The sequence below is a fragment of the Ambystoma mexicanum genome, chromosome 7q, assembly GCF_040938575.1.
Source record: "Ambystoma mexicanum isolate Mex_15411 chromosome 7q, UKY_AmexF1_1, whole genome shotgun sequence".
Lineage (NCBI taxonomy): Eukaryota > Metazoa > Chordata > Amphibia > Caudata > Ambystomatidae > Ambystoma > Ambystoma mexicanum.
The window spans coordinates 540,476,477-540,499,973 of record NC_090941.1 but is presented as its reverse complement, the minus strand read 5'-3'; the positions used below and the strand labels follow the sequence as shown (position 1 = coordinate 540,499,973).

At 47.6% G+C, this 23,497-nt stretch overlaps 1 protein-coding gene across 1 annotated transcript in view; it reads right to left on the bottom strand.

The window, feature by feature from the left end:
* TSC22D1 (TSC22 domain family member 1) overlaps positions 1-23,497 on the bottom strand; it is a 265,286-nt gene that overhangs the window by 48,719 nt on the left and 193,070 nt on the right. The window contains exon 2 of the mRNA XM_069640084.1: positions 18,158-18,209. Coding sequence (XP_069496185.1) covers positions 18,158-18,209 — 52 coding nt within the window. The remainder of the gene's footprint in view (positions 1-18,157; positions 18,210-23,497) is intronic.

The following is a 23,497-nucleotide window of genomic DNA, read 5'->3' as shown; positions in this document are numbered from 1 at the left end:
CCCCAAAAAGGACACCTTCCATGAGAGGTGCTAGAGGTCCACCGTGGCCATTGGTTCAAAAGGCTTATGGCACAACGCCGTGAGGACCACATTTGGATCCTACTCAGGGTGCAGACTGCGAATTGGAGGATACAGGCACATCAAGCCCGCAAAATGTCTCTTAACCACTGGATTAGACAGAGTAAGAACATTGGTCCGTAGATAAGTAGGCGGAAACCGCCGAAAGATAAGTTCTACATGACAGAATGTGAACTCCCGACTCTGCTAGATGGGATACAAAGGACAGTACCATGTCAATCGTAGCCCGCCTTGGGTCCATCTGTTTGTCTAAACACCAATGACAGAATCTAAGCCATTTGCTTTTGTACTGGGACCTAGTCGAAGGTTTCCTGGCTGCCTGGATAATGCACATGTTATCCGCGGACAGATCAAGGTGTTCTAAAGACCTGAACTCGGGCTCCACGCCGCCAAGCTGAGTGATGGTGGGGAGGGGTGCCACAGTTGTTTCCCCCCCTGGTGAAGAAGCTCGAGGGTCACCGGTAACCTGATCGGAGGATACACTGACAGATGTTGAAGTTCTGAGAACCAAAACCTGGCCGGCCACCACGGGGCAATGAGCAGAAGCGAACAGTTCACCGAGTTCTTCAATTTGCAAATCGTCCAATGAACTAGAGGGAGAGGCGGGAAAGCATAAGCCCTCATGTTGTCCAATGGAATTTCAAGAGCATCCCCCAGAGAAGAGGCTCCCAGACCGTTTCTGGAGGCATACAGAGGAAGCTTCTTGTTTGCCACCGTAGCGAAGAGGTCCACTTACGGAGTGCCCCAGCACAGGAAAATCCATGAGAGTACCTCTGCCTTCAGTTCTCTCTTGTAGCTGACTATCGTCCGCCGACTGAGGGCATCAGCCGTGACATTCAGCTGGCCCGGAATGTGTACTGCAAGTAGCCAAACACCATGCTGAAGCGCCCACTCCCAAATCTGGATGGACAGTTCCACGAGCAGGGGAGACTTGGTGCCCCCTTGCTTGCGAATGTAGAACAATGACACTGCATTATGTGCGAATCCGGACCACCCTGTTGGATATAATCGGTCTGAACACCTTGAGCGCTAGGAAGATCGCCAGGAGCTCCAGATTTATGTGGAGGAGCTTGTCCTGAGGCGACCAAAGGTCCGAGACCTGCAGAAGATCCAACGTTGCACCCCACCCCAGAAGGGAGGAGTCTGTCGTGAAGGTTACAGTCGGAGCTGGGTCCTGAAACCATGCCCCCACCAACATGTTGCTGAGAGACGACCACCAGTCCAGGTCCACTCTCATGGAATCCAGAATCGTTATCAACTTGGAGTCCTGATCCACAGCCTGAAGCCAAGAACTCCGAAGAGCCATCTGAGCTCGCCTCAAGATGAGGCGGACAAGAGGAAGAGCCAAAACGCACGAGGCCATGAGGTCCAAAAGCCTCTGGAACCACCAGGCCGACATGCTCTCCGACTGCACAAACATCTGACACGTGGCCAAGAGATCCGCCATTCTGTCCCCTGTCAGGTACACTCTGCAGTCGATCATGTTCCAGCAAAAACCCAGGACGATCAAGTCCTGAGAGACCGTCATGGAAGATTTCCGCCAGTTCACCGACAGCCCGAGGTGGAACAGGAGCTGGAGGAGAGACTGAAGATTGCAGGCAGCTTTCAGCGCACAAGGGCTGCGCAAGAGCCAGTTGTCCAAATACGGATTTACATGGATACACTGCAGACTAAGATAGGCCGCGATCACCAACATCATCTTCGTAAAGACACGCATTGCCGAACTTAGGCCAAAAGGAAGCACTCAAAACTGGAAATGCTCCTCTCCCACAGAGATCTCCTGTGTGGACCCCAGATCAGGATATGCATGTAGGCATCCTGAAGACCACACTGAGCCAATCGCCCATCTGCAGGGCCGACCGTATCTGGCCAGGCGTGATCATCTTGAAATTCGGGGTAGGGGTAAGCGGAAGCCTGCCCGAGGCGACTGACAAGACCCAGCTGTCCTCTGTAATGGTCTGCCACGCCTCCCAATGAGAGGCAATGCATCCTCCCACCATGGTCTCATCCGAGCGAGGAAAACCCTCATTTGGCAGGCTTTTCAGTGGTGTTACTACGTGAACCTGAGGAGGAGGCTGAGGAGCGGGAGAAAAACCAAGTCTGTTGCTGCCTCTGGCGGTTATTGCCCGAAGGAGTATCCACTCTGCGGGATTTCCGGTCTAGGAAGCCCCTGAAACCAGAGGAGGGCCGGCTCTGCGACAGCGGTATCTGGGTCCTGAAAGGGGTTTTAACCAGGACTGACAAGGACTTAGCTGTCTGGGTGCTGTCCTTCGTTTTGGTGAGCTCCACATCCGTTGTGGAATGAAAAAGCTCCTTACCGTCAAACGGCAGGTCCAACACCTTGTCCTGTACCTCCATTGAGAACTTGGTGGCATGCAACCACGCCTGTCAAGAGGAGTGACCACCCAGCAAAAGGCCCTGGGCCGACATGTCGACGTGATGAGCCGCGGCCTCCAGCAGATCCTGGGCCAAGACTCTGGCGTCAGATACACCGGCCTTAAAGTCTTCCAGCTTCTTGACCGGAATGAACTCCTCGAACTCTGACAGACCATTCCACATCTTCATGTTCGCCCCGCTAACACCAGTTCCGCGCTGGCCTGCCGGAACTGTAAGGCCGAATTAGCGAACATCTTCCTCCCAAGGGAGTCCAGGTGTTTGCCCTCTTTCCCCAGAACCTGAATTGCCGTTGTAGAAGAGGATGCTGCAGGCCTGGACTGCAAAGTGGCCGCAGCCATCACTGTTGAGGAAGGGGTGGACAAGATGACAGGGCCACCTCTTCCGAAGAATGCAGCCTGTAATGCGTGTCAATTTTCTTATTGACGAACAGTCCAGAATGTGGCTTTTCCCAGACCCTGCGGACCTCAGCCAAAAAGTCCTTCTGTAAGAACAGGCCGGTACGCTCCGGAGGAGACAAGGTGAACGCCCCTGAAAGCACCCCCTCCTGTGGAGCGGGTGCCTCTGGCACTGGAACATCCAACAGGCACATCATGTTCAGTACCCGGTAGTGAAAAGCTCTAATAGAGCGGGGCTGGTCTTCGTTGTCCTGCTCGCCCTGTGCATCATCCGACAGGTCAGGATCCTGCTGAACCATGTCAGGCACCGTCTTCTCCACGGGGAAAAAGGGGGGGAAGGGCGGACGGGTCGGTGGAGGCACTGTAGGCAAAGGCGGCACCGGTGGAACCACTGGTGGAACGGGTGGAGCCGGAGGCGCAGGCGGGCCTATCTCCCTAAAAGGACCCTTGAAATACTCTCTCATGGGGTCGGTACGCATGAGCATCTGAAATTTACCGAAAAAGGCATCCTCCGGACACTGTTTCGGAACTGCCAGAGAAGGCCTCTCATGAGGAGGATAATTCCATGGACGCAGAGGGGAGGGTTGCCACACAGGCCCATCCCCCCGAAGTGTCCACAAAAATCAAAGGTGCCAAACCCACAGGCAACGAGACATTGTGCGGAAGGGGCATCCGGGCATTCCAATTGTAAACTGGATGAAACTGATGCGCACAAGGAATTTTATGTTCACCCGTGGAACCAACTCCTACACCTGAGGCTGATTGCGTAGTTGTAGGGTGAGCGCCCAAAATGGCTGCCGTTGTCGTGGAGGGAACGTCTGCCATTTTGCCATCACCTGAGGGGAACTGCGGCACGTGTGGAAGTGAGGCAGGGGTCCCCGTCGGTGGGTCAGGGGTCTTAATTTTAGCCTTTACATAAGGAACCTTGGCCGAGCCGGTACTATGTGGCCTGGAATGTTTCTGCGACATACCAGTGGCCAAACTAGCCTCCACAGGAAGGACCTCGGCACTTTCACTCCTTACCCCCTCAACAGTTCTGGTGTCGCCACAAGAGCGGGAACAGTGAGGTACAACTTTCACTGATGGGGCCTGGGCAGGCCTCTCAGAAATGTTGGTCGCTTTAGCCTCTGCACGAGGGACCTCAGACCCAGGTCCGGTAACAGCCTTACTAGCGCAGGCCTCGAACATCCGTTCGGTAACACCAAGCCCAGCCAAGGCCTCGGGGCGCATTCCAGTACTTTTGAGGGAAGCCGATAACAAGGCCTCAGAGCGAGCTCCGGTACCAGACGACTCAATAGAACAGGGTCTACAGGCAGCCCCCACAGGAGGGGCCTCGGAAGGGCCTCCGGTATCCACCGGCCCCTTACGGAGACCCTCAGAGAAAACTCTGGTACAATTATTATTCCCCGAAGACACCTCAGGCAATCCCCGGTGACAAAGCGATCAACACTCCTCCTGGCTCGGGAAGAACACGGAAAGTTATCTCCTGGCCGGGGTGCTCTGAAAAGTAAAGAACTTACCGGGCGTTGTTTCTTTTCGCCGATAAATGCTTGGAAATGCAAAGGAGGAGTACGTCGAAACACCTCCTCCCACCACTCCAACCGACTTTTAAGCGCCTGGACCGAAAGGGAGTTGCAATAAAAACAGTCCCAATGGTGATCCGGACCCAAACACTCTAGACAAAGAGGGTGGGGAGCAGCCCTCGCGAAGCGTCGGTGACACAATGAACAATCTGGAAAGTCTAGTTTGAACGGCAGACAGACTAGTAAATTATTGCTAGCGAGAGCCCAAGAGGAGGAAAAAAGGGAAGAAGATCTTCGAGGATGCAAGCGCGTCCAGCCCCGAACAAAGGGAGAAAAGGACTGGTCGGCGTGGGGCGGAGCCGAAATGGGCGGGGTTACGGCCGCATGCCAGGCCTCGCGTAGAAAGGGGAAGGACTAAAAATGTTTTGACATTTTTGGATGCTTTTACAAAGCGTTCCAGTCTCGTCCCACAGGACGGAGGGATGTCCCATAAGTATGGAGGAAAGGGGACGGGATGTAGGAGTATACCCTGTGCACCAGGGGGAGTGGGAGAGAAGGCATACGCGTTCATGTTGTCCCACTGGATCTGCATCGTGTCGCCCATCAAGCCCATGCCCCAGCAAGGATGCAAACTGAAGGCACCTCCTTGGTGGCACAGGTGGCGAAGAGATCCACTTGAGGATGATCACTTGAAGATCCCCTGAAGGACCTGTTCATTCAACTGCCATTCGTAGTTGTCCACACCAAACCTGCTGAGCCTGCCCGCCTCTAGGTTTGACTCCCCCATGAGGTGTACTGCTGCCAGGTGAATGTTTACCAGAGACCACTCCCAGGTGTCGCCTGCTAGAGTGCAGAGGGGGGAGATACGGTGCCACCCTGCTTGTTGATGTAATGTGGAGCCGTCCGTTTGAATGAGGATCGCCTTGCCACTGATCATTGGCAGGAAGGCTTTGAGAGCAAGCCAGATGGCCATTAACTCGAGCCAGTTGATGTGGGCCAACTGGTCCTGACGTTATGGCTGCCCAGTGTAGCTCTCCATCCCTCTAGGGAGGAGTCTGCGGTGATGGTGACCTGAGGTGCTGGTTGACTGAAGGGCCTGCCTGTCCACAGGTTGTCTGCACTCTACCAGACAACGTCCTGGTGTAGATGAGGGATGCTGACCTGCTTCGCCTGGGAAACCCTCTGATTCCAAGAGGCTGCGAAGTGCAGCTGCCTAATTTGATACCACTTATGCAGCACTGCCAGGAGCCATGATGCCGAAGAGGTGTTGGTACCACCATGATGAGGTCACTGCTCTGCTGAGAAAGTGTCCCGTGGCACTCTTGATGGCAGCGATCTTGTCTGCTGAGGGGAAAATCCTCTGAGCTCGTATTCCAGATAAGAGGCAGGTTAGACTCTGTGGGTGCCAGCTATGACTTCTTGAGATCCATAGAAAATACCAGCTCGTGTAGTGTATCCATGAGGGCGAAGGCTGTGTGCTGGACTGCCTCCGGAGACCTTGCCCTGACTAGCCAGTCGTCTAGATATGGATAAATCTGATGACCATCCGCCCCGAGTAGGGCTGGGACTGCATTCATCAGTCTAGTAAAGACCATGGGGGCCGAATTGAGGCGAAAGGGTTGAATCTTGTATTAGAAGTGAAAACCCATGATCCTGAAACTCAGGAAGGACCGATGGGGTTCCCAGATCGGGACGTCTCCGCTATCAGTGCTGGGGTAACCAACTTGAACTTTTGGAGAGGAAGGGAGAGGTTCAAAGTGGAAAGGCCTAAAAACTCTCAGACCAGACTGGTCCTTTTTGTGTATGGTGAAAATTTGTGAATAGAAGCCCAAACCCCGCTGAGAGGCTAGGACTTCCTGCACTGCCTGACTCTCTTCGAGTGAGCGGATTTCGGCCAACAGAGTTGTCGTACCAATTTGTGGGAGCAAAGGGGAGGAGGGATGGGGAGCCGGAAGCACGAGGATACTATGCAGAGGATCCATGGGTCTGAACGTTGTCCACCAGCTGTGAGCGTGAAGGGAAAGCCTGCCCCCCACCAGAGACGTGTGGATCTGGATGGGTGTGTGACAATTTCTTCCCCTCCGAGGCTGGGGCTGAGGAGGGGGGACTGAAAAAAGCCCCTGTGCCATGTGCTGCTTGCGCCTGTGCTGGCTATGGGATCTGCCGGTTGCCTGGCCCGTCTCTCCTGGAAGCCTCTGGAGTCTCAGAAGGACCGACTCTTGTGCGAGAGCTGGTGCGCTTGGCTATAGGTTTTAGGAGTGAACTTGGTGAGGATTGATAAAGACTTTGCAGTCTGCAAGCTATTCTTCTCATCAAGTTCCTCGTCCATTGTTGAAAGGACCAGATTGCCCCCCTCTAAAAGAAGGTCCAGTATGCGCTCCTGGACATCTGAGTTGAACTTAGTCGCTCTTAGCCAAGCCGTCCTACTCATGTCAGTAGCAATACAGATGCCATGTCCCGAGTTATCAATGTGAGCCACTGTGGACGCCATTATGTCCTGCGGCACTATTTTGGCTTCAGACAGACCAGCCTTGAAGCGAGCCAACTCTGCATAGGGAGTTCAGGTAGGACGTCGGCGATCTGCTGCAATAGCTTCTGGCTGACTGCCGCCATCATGACATCCGCGTTGGACTGGCGAAGATGGAGAGTGGCGTTGGAATAGATTTTCCCAAACGCCTCCAAGCTCGTCTCTTACTTGCCCAGGAGTGCCGAGGCTGATGTTGCAGAGGACACTTATCAGAGGCAGTGTGGTCGAGGCTGCCTTGGCTGCTACAGTTATGGGAGTCATGGGTTTAGTGAATGATGATGGGGGCTGCGCTGGACCCACAGGCTGTGTGGTTGTAGGTGCTAGTGGCTGCACAGGAGAAAGCATGTCCTTGATTACATCCCTGAGGATGGTACCCATCTGTGGAGACCTCATGGAGTGTAAGGAAATTCTCAAAGAACCTGTCTTCACAGGCCGGAGGAGCACCTGATGGAATAGGCATAAGGGCAGAGGCCTGAGGTTGCCGAGACCTAGGCGTGCCCTGTCTCGCTGTATGGGGTCTGGTATATCTGCCCTGTGAAGCGGATGGGTATGCTCTGGACCAAGTGAAAGGCGTGGACCAGGACTGCCTGGAAATTGGCTCCCCTGCCTGGTCCCCAAAGGGAGACTGAGTTGGGTGAGCTGCTTTTTTGTCTGGCCCGGTGGCCATTTTGTTTTGCTGCATGCCACGTGCCTGCGTCTTAGTACTCGCTTCGCTGGGACCGGCTTCCTCCAGTACACAAAGCAGTGGAGGTTGAGGCCTACCCTGCACCTCAGGACCTGGTAGGCGGAGTGCCCTTGGCTGTGGAGCTGGTAGTGCTGCGTACAGGTGCCCGCTCAGACACGAGTCCGGTGTTAAGTCATATCCCCCCCTCGGGTTGGGAGCCGGTAATAGAACCTTGCGGTCCTTCAGCGGATTCACCGGTAGGATCTTGCAACACCCCTTTTTTTATTGTATATGGTTTATAAGAAAAACCTTTACAAAAACATAAAAATATTACAATGTTAAATACACTTCAAACAAATAAAACCAATTCGATAAAATTAAAAATAACATTCCATCACTAAAAAAAGGAAATCAAAATCAGGAAATTCCAGAAGATTCCATCTGTCAAAACGTATAAGTCTAACATGTTTAAAGTGATGACGTTTCACATACATCTTCCACATGCTTATATACACACACCTTGAACAGATTGCACAATACATCACAACAAGATCTATTTACCCCAGTTTTGTAGGCTCCTTAACTTGGAGCAACAACATTCCAATACCTATTGCACATCCAATAAGTGGTGAGAGATTTTAATCCCCGAATAATTCAAATTCTCAGTGCCCCCTGTCCATTAACATGGATACAATATTCATCACAGCCTCAAGTATTGTCACTAGAAAAATAAAGAAAGAACAGAAAAGAGAACATAAGTGATGACCAAATGAGGAAAATTATATTTCAATAAATTATTATTTGTGTAGTTCATCAAGATCAATTAGACGAGCCTCAATATGTCCAAGGAGCTCAATCAGCTTCAAAGTAAAATGTAGGCTGAATCCCTCCATGCATCGTTTCCATAGGAATTCTCGTAATTTGAGTTTCAAGCGAGATCCCTAGGTCAAAAATACATACTCTATGATCCTCAAAAAATTGGCAAGGAATCACCAAGTGCTTTAGGGTTTCTTGTGTTTCGTTCTCAGCACAAAAACGACAATAACCTGAACCCATTTGCCCCTGACTCCTATACCAGTACTTCGTTCTAGCAAAGACAGGTGATTGATTGACTCTGATGCGAAGGTACAGTTTTCTTGCAGAAGGGGACAGAAATTGGATTAGTTATTTGGGGCGATCGCCCCATTTCCTCCGATATGAATTATATTCGGAGATTGAGGAGTAACCCCTCAATCAGATCCAGCATAATGCACCTGTGGTAACGCTCAAATTTCAATTTTTGACTAGGCAATCGCACGCACATAGATTCAGGGGTTTTGTTGATGGCGTTAAGCAACAATTTAAGTTTAGTTAATTTATACAAAGAAGGGCTTTTTGGGTCATCTAAGATTTTATTGACGTTCTCGTGAATAGTATTTTTAGGGGGTCAACCATTTTGATGAAATTGATTATACGGCGCCAGTTCAGTTTAACTGAAAGTGGCAACACATTCAGTTCATGACCCATAATAGCATTTGGTATAGAAAGAGAAAGACCTAGAACACTTTTCCATATTCCATATTCTACCCTGTAACGTGTCCAGAAAGGAATCAATCTCAAAAGGTGCAGCTATCCAGTGAATAAAGAAGAATAGGTTCCACTTTCAGTAAGTAGAATTGAATAAGAAGGAGAAGAGAAAATATACAATACTTGCGATATATAATTTTCATCATTGAAATCAATGGTTTTGCTTTGACATTTAAGAAATTCTTCCACATTATCAGAGAATAGGAGTCAGTCAATGGATATCCCAGATATCGAATTAAGGGGGCATGGATTAAGACAGTTTCATTAAGTGACCAGGCAAAGCATGCTGTTTTACGTTTACCGTCTGCAAAAGTTATGATATGCGATTTACTTGGATTTATTAGAACATTTTGTTCTTTGGTAAAAGGCAGACCCAATCTAATCTAATGGACCCAAGTTTAGCAGGAAACAACAGTGCTATGCCATCGTTCATCAAGGTCAAGAAGATACAAGTTAAGAAGTACAGCAGCCAGTGTACATCCCAGTTTCACCCCAATCTCTGTTGGAATGGGGCTAGATAGAGCTAGAGCTCCCTCATCAATCTGATACAGTAGGTAGTGTCACTATGCACCAGAGCAATTAGAGCAATCAAATAAGTTGGAATTCCTAGTTTCAACATTTTTGACCAGAGAATTTCTCGGATCACACTGTCAAATGCTGCAGTGAGATCGAGACTGGCCATGTAGACTGGCCTCATTTTAGATTTAGTTGTTTGAGCTTGAAGATGAGCTAAAATAGTAGCATTCAAGGGGCACCCTATGTATTTACGAAACCCCACCATATTCGGAGGAAGATATTTTTTGGACGATATATGTTTGTAATTGATCCAACAGTAGGAGTGAAAAAATCTTTGAGGAAGCATCGGTGAGCGCAACTGAGCGATAGTTGAGAGGGGATTCAGGAGGACCCTTTTTATAGATTGGGATGATATGTGCAGAACACCAGGACAATGGAGCAGTCCTAGTTGTCATAATCAAATCAAATTGAAATTTTAGAATCGGAGCCCAGAGAATAGGATCAGATTTGTACACGCAGGGTGGCACACCATCAGGGCCGGAGGCCCTAGAATTGTTTAGTGTCCCAATGGCAGCTATAATATCTGTACAGGGCCATAGGGATTGTGTGTCCAGAGTGAGCTTTGGTTCAGAGCCTTTTAGCACTTTAAAGCACTCCGGCAAATGGTATTTGTCCTTTATAAAGCATGAACATTTCTCAGCAGAGATTACCGACTCCACATCAGTAGCAGAGGATGAGGTTAATGTATGCAGGAGCGACCACACATGCCTCGTGTCGTTTCTTAAAAGGTGACCAATCATATTTTGGTTATCAGTAATGTGTAGTTGTTTGATTATTTATTAAGCATTTATTAAGAAGTTTGTGTCTTTCTTACAAGCAGCTAGACTAGATTTATACGAATGGACATGATTCAAATACAATTTAGTATGATCGGATTTATCAATTGCAAGCCTCCTTATATGAGATTGAATACGCAAGGAGTTGTTAGCTTCTATGTCAAGAAGAGAATAACCATTGCCAAAACATTGAACAATATCCTTGTCTAGTTTAATATTTTTGATGAGCCTGCGACAAGTAGAGGGGGTTCCATCTTACAGACAAAGAATGACGATCAGGTTCCACCAAGAGTAACGAGTGGTCCTTGGAGAACCGTGCAATTGGGATTTGAAGCGAAAATGTAATCATCTTGTGGTCGCCCACTTCTGGATTAAGTATATTAACAGGCGCAATATATTGATATAGACCAGTGGAAATAAAGAAACTCAATTAGTGAAGAACTGGTTCCCCTTGACCAAGTATAATTAAAAGAATCAAAGATCATAGGCGGTGATTGGATGTCCCAAGTTAGAAGTAGGTCCACCCACTCCTGACCATTTAGCCTTGACAATGCCGAAGGCCTTATCACACTCATCTCTGAATGAAGAGCAGTATTGTAACAAAAAGAATTGAAGTCACCGCCAATAATTATACTTATTGCAGGGTTTTCGGTGATCGCCAATTCCAAAATCGCAATCAATTCTTCAAGAATAGAAGACAAGGACTTTGAATACTTATTCCAATAGCTACAAATCAGAAGTAAGAATATGGTTGGATCCTCGTCAGCAGCTAGCTGAATTACCAAAAACGCATCAGAACTGCTAATTAATTTGGAGACACCTTTAGCAGTCCCTTTAGAGACTGGAGCAGCCCCTTTTGATGATTTTAATAGGCCTTTGTTATCATTATGACCTGAGCTCATAGGAGGTCATCCCGTTAAATTATTTTTTTGGTTTTTTTTGTTGTTTTTTTTAGTTTTTAAGTCAATTACAGGATTGGTCGATAAATGAGCCTGTAGATGGGGCAACGAGAGATTAAGCAATAATTTAGACTCTTCATTCAACTGGTTCAAGTCAATGATTGCGTCCCCCCCCCCCCAGACAGATAACAAATATCCTTTGTGTGTGTGTGTTCTGTCTATCGGTTTGCTCTGATGGTAAATCTTTTTGTTTTTTTTCTGTTTTAATCTTAGATCTTTTTTCAAAGGCTTTACGTTTCTCAGCTCTAGAAATAGCTCTTTTTTGTTTACGCATCAAAACTGGTTTGGAGGTGTCATTGGTACAATAAATGGTCGTAGACAGATCCAGTCCCTCTATTGGCTCTACAATATCATCAGAAAGATCAATAAGATCTGTGAGAGCCGTGGGACCATCCAAGTTCCCAATCTCACGAGGGACATTTGGCCCTACAAGTCCCATTTCGTCAGAGGAAGAATTAGCCAACTGAGTTGAACCCAGCACAACAAATTTCAACGATAATTCTGTCATTTTGGCTGCATTAATTGCAATCAGTTGGGGGAGTTGCAATTCTAAACTATTGAGCTGAAGTCAACTCGTTGCTTGAATTGTGTGCCTCTATTTCAGCAAATGTTTTTGTCTGTGTTGCAACAGAATTAGACTCAGCCTTCTTAACGTGCTGAGTTAGAACAGAAATTGCGTCACAGGTAAATAGCATCCCCTTGATTTTGCTAAGTTTGCCAATTAGCTCAGACATCTCCATCTGGAGCATCCGGACTTCACCATGTGTTTGCTCATGGCCCCTGTCCAGCAAGTTGAGTATGCGGGTGAGAACCGGAAATGCTTCGGCACTCACTCGAACCTCATCTAAACTGGCTGTCATTACAGGCACAGGGTCGTCATTAATTGGATCAACTTCAGAGAGATGATGGGCCAATGAATGTTCATAGGTGTTAGAGCTCTTAGAATGATGAAAGGCAGACTTTTCTGATATGGCGGAGCTAATTTTTTGTCTAGCTGCAGGAGGGAATCGATGGATTTCTAGGAGTGAAGATACTATCTATACCGCGCCGATCACTACATGGGAGGGAGCGTGATGGGGCGCTATACGAATAATTAGGCAAGTTATTATAAAGGAAAACATTTTCCACACCACATCTCCTAATGCGCTTTCCTAGCTCTGATTCGATTGCAGGAGCAAGCATCGAAAAATCTGCATGATGACGAATACAACCCTCCACTCCCATCAATCTTTTTATGGTTTCCCTATCGGCAGTACTATCCAGTTCATCATCCTCGTTATCCCAACGTATGGGCAAGATTTAGTTTGCCTATTTTAGAGATAAAGAGCCTAAAGCATGTTTTTGAACGTGGGCATTGGTATAGCCACCAGGAGTTGCAGTTGCATGCAATGGAAATGCTTGTTTTAAAATACATTTCTCATCACCTGATCCCTTTGGATGACATTTTTGCAACTATGGGAACTACTTCAAGGGCAACAGGCCCAGTTGTGAATGCTCCTAAGGTAACACTCCTATCCAAGGGAAGTGAATGGTGCAAAGGCACTATGTTAGTGGAGGTGGCCACCGGATCATTGGGTTCGTTTGGTGCGCCCACGCCTGGCAGGAACTCTATATTACTATCCGTAGTTTGCTGCGGCTGTGTGACGTGGGACTCAATGTTAATGTCAAGAGGCGGACAGATAAAGACTTCCACGGTATCACTAGGAACCCGTGGAGGTTCGTCTGCCGACATATTAACAATAGAGCCAGTGTTCTAAGGCTCATGGGGCGCACAAAAAGTGGAAATTACAGCTTTAAGAAGCAGAACTAGCTCATTAGACATTCTAACTATACTGGCCTTGGAAGCAGTAGAATGGACGTCAGACGTCGCGGACAAAGTAATGCAAGCAGGAACGGGGGTGAGTGCGAATTTAGGTTTAACCGTGATAAGTTTGCATCCGCTACGCAGACCGTTTAACATTATAATACTGCGTTAATCCTCAGCGCAATTGACAAAAATGCAAACGTTAGATGAGGTGCTTTAGAATTGGTAGGACAGTTAGACGTTACAACATACGACTTTAAACAAAACTCATACAGTGAAAATATCAAATGCATCAGCACAGAATCAGCAACAGCCTGGTGGCAGAGCCATACACTTCCTGTAATCAATAATGCATTGAAAATTGAGGCATAATTTTGTTGCCAGCCCAACAGCCTTACACTTCCCAGGCACTTCCAATGCGTGCGCCCAATGCGCACGTGCCCGAGTGCAAGTAGGCTGGCTGGGGGGCTGGAGGGATAGTGGGCGGGGCTTCAACACGCACAGTATCTGCAGGGAGATTCAAAAGAACCAAAAGTTAGCGTGATTGTACGCAAGCATTACCAGCCCAACACACTGAACAGGGAGGAGCAGCAAGCCACCCCCACCCTCAGTAGCTCCACACCCAGAGATCCACACCAAAGTTAAGCAAGTGGGCTAAATGCAAAAGCAAAAATGAATATGAGAAATAGATGTGTTTACTCTGGGCTATGAAGTCCGAATTCTGAATAGGCAGTCCAAGCACACGCAATGGTAGCGTTTCGCCGCTGTTGGAAGTTGAAACCTTTCTCTTGTACTTACGTCCACACAAGGCAGCAGAAAAGCAGAGGCAGCTCAGAGCAACAGCGTCTCAGCCCAACAGCCTTACACTTGCCAGGCACTTCCAATGCAACACCTCTGCATGGTGGCCGGTAGCGGGAGCAGCCTCAGGGCTTGTGCTGGTCATAGGACTGGTTAAATCCCTCCCGCTAGTTTGCTTCCTTGGGAAGGAGTCACCTTTGCGGGGTGCGGTGAACAGTGCACCTTCCCTGGGGCTGGTCTTCTGTCTCACGAACGCTTTGAGGCCCTCCGGAGGGGACCTTCTGAAGAGCTCCCTCCACCTGGCTAGTCTGTTCTTGAGGGCGCGAGGTGTCAGAGCGTTGCACACGGATCAGCCATCTCAGCCGTGGTCTGGACCAAGGCAGCTGATGCAGAGGGCGTGGGGGTCGGAGGTTGGAAAGGGACCCTCACAGACTGGACACCTCCTGAAGCCCGCCGCTGTCATGTGTGGGGAGAGTGGCGCCAGAGGGCAAAGCGGTACCTAACAATTGAAAAGAGAAAAAAAGACAAAAGTACTTCTCTAGTGGAATTACTAGGCCAGAAGCCTAACCCAGAAGCACTTGTGAAAGCGGTCTGTTTCCGTTGACGTGGAAAAGAGGAATGCGGAGTGGCGCTCGTGAGCGGAGTCGGGGGGAGCGCATGCTCCCAGGGCCACGCCCCTGCGCACATCTAAATTTAAAGGGGAAGAAGATTTTTCTGGTGAAAAAGGTTCTGTCTCCCGTATCTAGAGAGGGACGCCCATACAGTATTGAGGAAAGGGGACGGGAGGTAGGAATATTCATTTTATTTCCTTAAACTTCTGAAAACGGACCATTACACTGGATAACTGCGTTTGTTGCAGCACTTTGAAGCAGGAATACAACATGAATCGCTATATACAACCCCAATATATTACTACCCTTCTCATGGGTCTGGTTAAACCAATCTTGCAGCTCTTTGGCACAGTCTTTTAAAAAGGAATACGTGTTTGTTATGAAGTAGACCACAGTTTCAATGCAAGGCCAGTTTGTGGTTAATTGCAAAATGTCCAAAGGCTGGTGGCCTTCAGTATACATTGGTTGGAGCTCATTTGCTACTTTAGGGTTTGTACAAACAGTGCTGAGTTACTGTGTGGGTAGGAGTAATAAGTCAAAAGTTGGAGATTTCCACCCTACCCTCTAGACAGCAATAACATTTGGAAACAGTTCAGCAACTGAGTCCATCTTCCAGTTTGAGACAGATTGTTTAATTCTGTATTAGCCGGGAAACAACGAAGCAAAGGGTGCAGGTTTAGCAGACTTCTATTTAGCATTAGAATATGGCAGGGATCAGCACTAGAAAGCATTTCTTTCCCATTGTGGAATTGCAGTCACTGATAGACATGGGTTTTAATTTCTCAATGATTAAGTAGCTTGACATGGTGTTGAAATTCTCCAAAAACTGAAAACATTGCATCCACAAATGTTTAGAAAGGCCCAACAGAGCAGAAACTCCAGTTCCAGATACAAAGCAAACAACTTGAATCCCCTGCAGCCACGGCGGGAAGAAAAGGTGTGCGTGTCTCCACTCACCACCTCCCTCAAGGTTGGTCTGCAACTCCGTATCTTCTAGTGAATCCAGATAAACAATACAGTACACGCGTGTGGGGGGCACTGCAGGGAAACTCAATGCCTGGAAGGAGACTGTTTAGACAGCCTTTAAGATGTACCCACCGTCCACCAATGTCCTACTTCACATAATATCAGGAATCAAGTAAAGGTGAGTCAGAGAATTGACATCAATCGACCTCAGTATCAACAGGTTGATAGCAGGGGAGTTGATGAACGAGGAACAAGTCTACTGCCTGAGAAGTAGGGCACATCTAAAAATGATACATTTTGGTAGCATGGTTGAAAACCACAACCTGCCCCAGATTTTAAGAGGACAATACATTTGACACTGGCATTACCTTTGTGGTCGGGGATGAGCACTAAAACCAATAAATGTAAGGAAAATTGACTGATTTAATGCATGTCTTGCCTTGGAAGGGCAGGGCGTAGCACCCTCCATGAAGTCCTTGGCAGATGTCTGTTAGAAATGCGATATTTACTTGCAATTTTTTCATATGTTTGATGTTTATGGAATGTCACTACTGTATGTTACTTGTGACCTCAACACCAATGTTTCTGATGAGTTTACATCTGTTACTCAACTATTGAATCAAGTTGCCTACACAAAACAGCACTGCGATGACTGAAATGTCCATCTAGCTTGTCCTCTGCTCTGCCACCCCTGACTTGACCCATTTGTTTACCCACCCATGAAATGCCTTTTTTGTCGTTCCCACGTCCAACGGTGGCAGAATGTGCCTAAGAAAAGCCTCTCTCATGAATCCAAATCAATGTAAAACGACAGGTCCTTGTGAAATCCAAGTTCACATAATTCATCCATGCACCGCTTATGATAAAGTTTGGTAATGTGCTTAAAATCTACTGGTTATCCTTTAACAGTTTTACAGCAATTCAAATGCAAATACACATTACTAACTTCAAGTCCACAAACGACCATACATTGACAAAACCGAAGTAAATGGTGACAATAATGCCTACAAGAACCAAAACCATTGGCCTTGCCGATGCTGGTTTTAACAAGAATTCAGTGCAAGTAATAGCTGCAATGTTACACGGCTTTTAAATCAAGTGGCTGAGTCAAATGGTTAAAAGATTTGTTTTACTCGGGGAACGGTTTACAGCTGACAGTACCTTTCAGAAGGCTGCTTAGAAATAACATGCACATTCCCTCAAACGCACAGATGTAGCTCAAAGAGATCCCAGATTGTTTTTGTGCGGGGAATGTAGCGGCTGTGTGTCAATGGATGGGTAAAATGCCAAACACCACAAACCCTGCAGGCTGTGTGCCCTCCTCCTAGCATCAATTTTTCTTTTATTCAATTGCGATGCCAATTGTGTGTTATAAGCAGTGCATACAGCGCCACCCAACAGTCAAAACTAAAAATTACTATTTATCGGCACTACATGCCCCCCCAACGCAGGCATGCATTTTTAGCATGTTTAGAAGAACATGCAAAAATCACATACACCACATAATAATTTAACCATGTCACTTTGAAGACATTCCTTGTGGCAGATATACTACATACGATGGCTGCTTCAGATTGTTTTTCATGGAGTCTCTAATTTAATTTGTGAACATTGTTTTGGTCACCCCCGCACCTTTAGGATTGTAGTAGGATTTTAGAAACTCCAGGTGTACCACAATTCGTATGATTGTTTAAACAATGCATACGTATTAATATTGTCCAAGTCATCCAAAACAAAGATTATGAGGAGGTGTGAGGTCATGGAGGGTGTATGCGAAAGCCATTTTGTAATGTGTACAACTGGATGTTTATTCTGCAGGACAGACCGCTCCGTTTTAAATGGGGCACTGGCTGCTCATTGAGGGTCTCACATTCCACCAAGATAACTTGGTGAGAGAATAATGGAAAACTCAGAGCCAACTCTGACAGATGTTGAGATATTGACGTAATAGCTATTGTAATAGATAGTGTGATGACTAACATTTCACATTTCAATGAGGACTCTTTTGGTCGCCTCCTAGGGAAACCGTATCCAAAGTTTCCCTATACAGTTTGTAAACCATTTGCTTGGTGTGCAGATAAGGTTGCCCTCTGACTCCAAGGTAGGCCTACTAGCCATCTCTGACAGAGGAACCAATCCCACCTTCTCCAACTCCGTGGTACAAAGTGACTCCAGACTGACAAGCAACAGCAGCCAATTCCCATTTATTGCTAGAGAAAAGGCTGCCTGCTTGCCTAGCAACAGCACATTGGGGGTTGCGAGTGGTGGCTAGCGCTCAGCTAAATCTGAAGCGGTATACTCATTCTAGTACTGAACCATAACTAGTGCTGTATGAGCTCTGCATATAACATCCTCTAGGAGTCCAAGGACACGTGAAACACTTCATAGCTACACACTGAACCTTACAATCACTTCATCGGCATTCCTGGACTAGTCTGGCAGCAAAAATACATACATTAGCATTACATTAACCCAAAGCCCATCACTTCACCGTTAAATAGAATATTTAGGACATACCATGGCTTGCTCAATTTTGTTGTCGATAGCAACCACACTGGCGCCAGAAGAGCTGAAACAAGATAGAAACATACCATTAGCAATGAAGCAGCAATACGCACACATTAATGTTGACTAATATGCACCCAGAAGCCACGTCACACTGCCTAGCATCAAAGTTGACAATGCAGCAGCAGGGCCTGTGAAGCCCCAAAATAGAGGAGGCTGTTCCGCCAGTGGCATGGACCCTGTATGATTGTATAATGTAGTACATGTATAAAGATCAAGGAGCCTTGGATAAGGCGGGACTACACATCAGACCGCTCCTGAATCCTTGAAGGACAAAAGAGCGGATGGCTGTTGGCCGTTCACCTGCAGCATCACCACCCAGCCCCCATAGCCCCGCCAGGCGGCGGCCGCGCCATGTACCTGCTGTCTAGGCTGACGGAGGCGCTCTCGGTGCCCAGCAGAGAGGACAGGAAAGAGATGGAGAAATGCCTCAGTTGGTACACGCCCAGATCCATCGCCACTGCGCTACCACATTGGACCTTCATGCAGTCCAAAATCAGAACAAAAAGAAATGAAAAAAAAGCCAAAAATGTCCTCGTTGAGCTACATTAACTCGATAATTATCCGCTGCCGGACGGACGCAAAATAAGGTGCTGTCACTAGAGCAGCGCCGGGCTGTGAGAAAGATGGCGATCCTTCTGCTGCGCAAAATAATCTCCCAGGTCAGCTCCCCCTCCCGTCAGGATCGGGTTGTGCGCTCATTGCATAATATATGAAAAGGAGGCGGGCTCACAGGCAGTAACAAGCGCCCCCAGGCGGAGAGCGAGAGCATCGCAGCGAGGACGGAGCAGCTCCGCTCCTTCCTCGTTCCAGTCAGCGGGAAAAAAATGCAAAGGCCCGTGTCAACGCAGCTAGTAGAGTAAATAGACTAGTTCGGCAGCTACACTACATGCTCCATCACAGTAAGCAGTAAAGCGAGGAGCTCAAGAAATCTGCACCACTGAACGTGGCAATATGTCCAGATCACTATCCCGGACTACTACTATACGTTCCGTGGCCATACTCATCTGTTTCCAACCCTCTCAGAAAAGCGGTCACCCGAACTAAAGCCAACCACAGCACAACCTTCTATCATTGATCTGCATCTATAATGCAACAGAGTTCGCTCGCAGTTTCTGGCGCAGAATTACAATAAACCACGCCTGCACAAAAATCGCTCTTGTAGGTTTAACTATGGTAAAATATTGCCATCTACTGGACAAAATGAAACTGCAGGAAGCTTCTTAGTAGAATGAAGTCTAAACTACTTTTCAAGATTTTACCAGGAATATATTGCAGAACGACATCTTATCGCCGATTAAAGCGGCATTACTGTAAATACTTCGAGAAAAAGCAAAGCACGGAACCTAAAAAAAACAATTGAAATGTGGGTTAATTTTCAACTTTCCATGCAACTGCTTTGTATTAGCATTACGGAATGTCACAATCGGAATGTATTTTTTTTTTTTTTTTACAATACTCCGAGGGGTCTCTCCAAATGACTTGAGATCGTTGTTTAAATGCACTTCTTTCCACTACCACACTTCAATGTGGTCAAAACAAAAAAATGTTCGTTACAACAAATATCATATTTTTGTACTAATCCAAAAACCAAATAGCTGAAGCAGAATAGTAAAAAAAATATAGTTGTACATTTTGATTTTATATATTGGATAAAGCACTCTCCATAAGCATATTGCAAGCCAGCAAGGCGTTCGTTGGCTAAATAGAGTTCGTAGCCCACAACTAGACACCTTCAGATGCGCTGGTGATGGAACATGCAGACCAAATAGGAGGGCCAATCGCTCAGTGGTTGGCAGAGGAGATGGGCCAGACGACAGAAGAACTTGCCAAGACCAAAAGCGAGGAAGACATGGTGCAAGCCTCCAGTGAAGTATAAACCTGTGTAACCCAGTAAAACCCATACAGATTCTAGTTTACATAATACTAAGATGGCAATATCATGGTTCACCTTCAATGTTACAAGCGTGAAGGACAAGGACCAACTGATTAGTACATGTGCTTTTTGGCAACCCAGAACTAAGATTTGTACTTTGCCCAGGAATGTGGAATGTTATATAACCAGTTGTACAAACAACAAGGAGGAGTGAAGGCACAGCCCATCATGTGGTCAAGAGGGAACTACCGCAAGTCCTCATGTGTCACCATCGTGGTCAGGAACAGTGCAGGTGAAGAGCAGAGTGCTGATCATCGATGGCGCATTGGGCAGGCAAGCCGACCAGACAGTCATGGTAAGACCATTTCGTCTGAAAAGAGGGACGCTGGCAGGTGCGCCGGGAGGGATAGGGGAGGTAGGCAAAGCAGATGCAACAGAGCCAACAAATCTGCGCCTGAGAGCGCAGTTAATTGAAATTGTGTCATGTTTTAGGTTTGCTACAATGTCATTGCTGGTAACTGGTTGTGTTGAGGTTTGTGTCTGGTACACAGGAAAAATCATCTGAAAAACAGACTGGTAAATATGCAAACAAGGGAGGCAGGTACTCTGCCTAGTTTGCGTCAGTCTGATCTGGATAAAGGAACCAGGACCACACTGCAGTAATAAAGTAAAACAATTGTAACACTTACGTATTGCAGCCACGCACAACACTGGATTAGAATGAAACGAAACAAAAACGATTCTGATCCGAGTACAGTAGAACAGGGTTTTTGAGTACATGAATCTTGCATGAATGAAGAAGGATTTCGTGGGAGCTCGTGGAGTACTATAAAATCCGTAATTTTGCCTTTGTTTCACACCCGATTACTGAGTCAATTCCAGGTTGATGGCCAACGACGGCATTTTCATCAAACGAGCTTAACTCTTGCTGATTAATCTCCCATTACTCCTTTGCCCCCCGTTACCCTGCCTAGCTGCTATGCACCACTGCTGAGGCCACGGGCAACCCTCCTGGGCATACGCATCTTGCCGCCTTATCAAGTCTGCGAGGGCTTGCCATTTAAAAATGGGCGCTGCATTTTGAGCATTGCAATTGCACCGTCTCACCCGGAGACAAGGACCGACACCAGATTGGCTGTATAGCCACAGCTGACCAATCAGGAGGCACCAGCAGGAGATAGCCAGGCTCCAAGGAAGGCAGACAAGAAAGGCTACTGACCGAGCCCGACCAGAGTTTGACAGAGGCTAGAAACCGTGCCAGAGGCTAGAAACCGTGCCAATCTGACCCTGCCCTCGAGCTCCCCCAAAACCACCCCATCGCTAGTAGGAGCCCTACTAAATGTTAGGTCCCTCAGGGCCCACACAATCGATATCCACGATTGTACATTAGAATTCAAGTTTGACTTCTTAGTGCTCACCGAAACATGGCTACATACAGCCTCAGGCCCACAGATCACACTAGCCATCCCACTGGAGAACACCCTCCTTGGAGCAGATCGATCAGATGCCAGAGTGGCCATTATCTACAAAACCTCTACTATTCAGGGAAGGTAAAATGGAATCACTCACTGGCTACGAAATCCTCGCTCTCAAGCTAGCCATCAGCCCCAAGGCAACAATTAACTTCCTGATAGTATACAGAGCACTGAGTGCCTCAAACAATCTAGACCTATCCCTCTTAATTACACCTTCTCTCAAACCCAAGCCCATCCTCCTAGGATACCTAAACATAGGCTATAACGACCCCATGGACAGCAAAGCAACAGCCTGCCACAATGCATTCCAAGAGATGCAATTCACGCAAATTGGGAATTCCCACACCCATTCCAAAGGCAGAATTCTTGACTGAATACTCACATTGAATACCGCAGTAACCATAGTAGACATTCTCAAGATACATTGGACAGACCACTGCCTAATTAACTAACATTAACCTAGACTCAATAGCCAAAACATGTAGCCCAGCATCCATTCAGACTAGAAATGCACGCAAAGTCACCCCTGAGAACCATAACCCATTACTTAACAATCTGCTCAACTCCAAACCACTAGACAGTATGAACAAGGAGAGCATCTCAGATCATTACCACCAATGCTTGAAAACTGCAATTGAGGAAGTAGTCCCTCTTAAAACCAAAGTGCCCAAACCCAAACGGAGTTCCCCCTGGTTCAATGATGAACTCTTAGAACTTAGAAGGGGGGAAAAAAAGATCCCCAAGTGACCAGTGCGCGGAGCAGTCGGGTGCATCAGCAGAGCAGAGGAAGATAGAAAACTGAAGTGTTGAGGAAGGTCTTGAGTTGCTTCCGGGGCCGGATGTGGTTCTGCTCAAGTTTTAGAGAGGCATGCAGGCTGTTCCAGATGGAGGCCCCAGCAAAGGAGATAAATCTGCCCCCAACTCTCTGCTTGGCGAAGCATCTGACCCTCAGAGTTGGAGGAGGATGAGCAGAGAGCTTGAGAAGGAAGATGTTTTGGATGAGAAAATTGGTGGTAGGGCAGTTCCAGACCCCAGAAAGCCTTGTGGACAATGCAGAGGGTCTTGAAGTTGATCCTTGCAACCGAAGGGAGCCAGTGAAGAGATTTCAGAACAGGAGAGATACGATTCCTAGGCTTGAGACAAAGGACAAGTCTTGCAGTCCTGTTCTGCATAAATTGCAAAGGTTGAACAGCAGAGGCAGGACGATTTAGAAAGAGGCTGTTGCAATAGCCCAGCCTAGAGAGGACCAGAGCTCTGGAGACAGTGAGCTTCTGGGGGAAAGTGAGAAAAGGAAGAATACCTCTGTTAGAGACGTCTGATGTGAGGAGAGAAGGAGAGGGTGGGCTCGAAGATGAAACCAAGCTTCTTAGCATCACAGGAAGGAGCAGGAAGAGGGCCCAGAGTGGGCAGCCAGAGAGAGAGAGAGGCAAGTGGGGAGCGGGTGTCCAAATGAGGAGCATCTCAGTCTTGCTGGCATTGAGACAGATCATTGGCAGTGCACCATTCCTGAATTGCAGCCAGACAGTCTGTATGAGAGAAGAAACAGAGGTGGCTGAGGGGAGCCTGAAAGTGCTCAGTGTCATCCACTTAACATTGAAAATTGGAGCAGAAAGTAGCGATGCAGTGGGCAAGAGGTCCCAGGTAGTGGTTGAAGAGCCGGGCAGAGAGGTTAGACCCCTGGGGAACACCACAAGGAGAGAGAGAGAGAGAGAGAGAGAAGACACCAGTTGGACCGGAGAGGATCAGTTGGTGAGAAAGGAGGTCAACCAGGCCAGGGCCTGATCAGTAATACCAAGTTTGTCCCGGGGAAGATTGAGCAGGATGGCATGGTTGACTGTGTCAAAAGCAGAGGATAGATCAAGGAGAATGAGGACAGAAGGGAGGTTAGAGTTAAGATTGGGGAGCGAGTCTTCACAGGGGTTCAGGAGAGCAGTTTCCGTG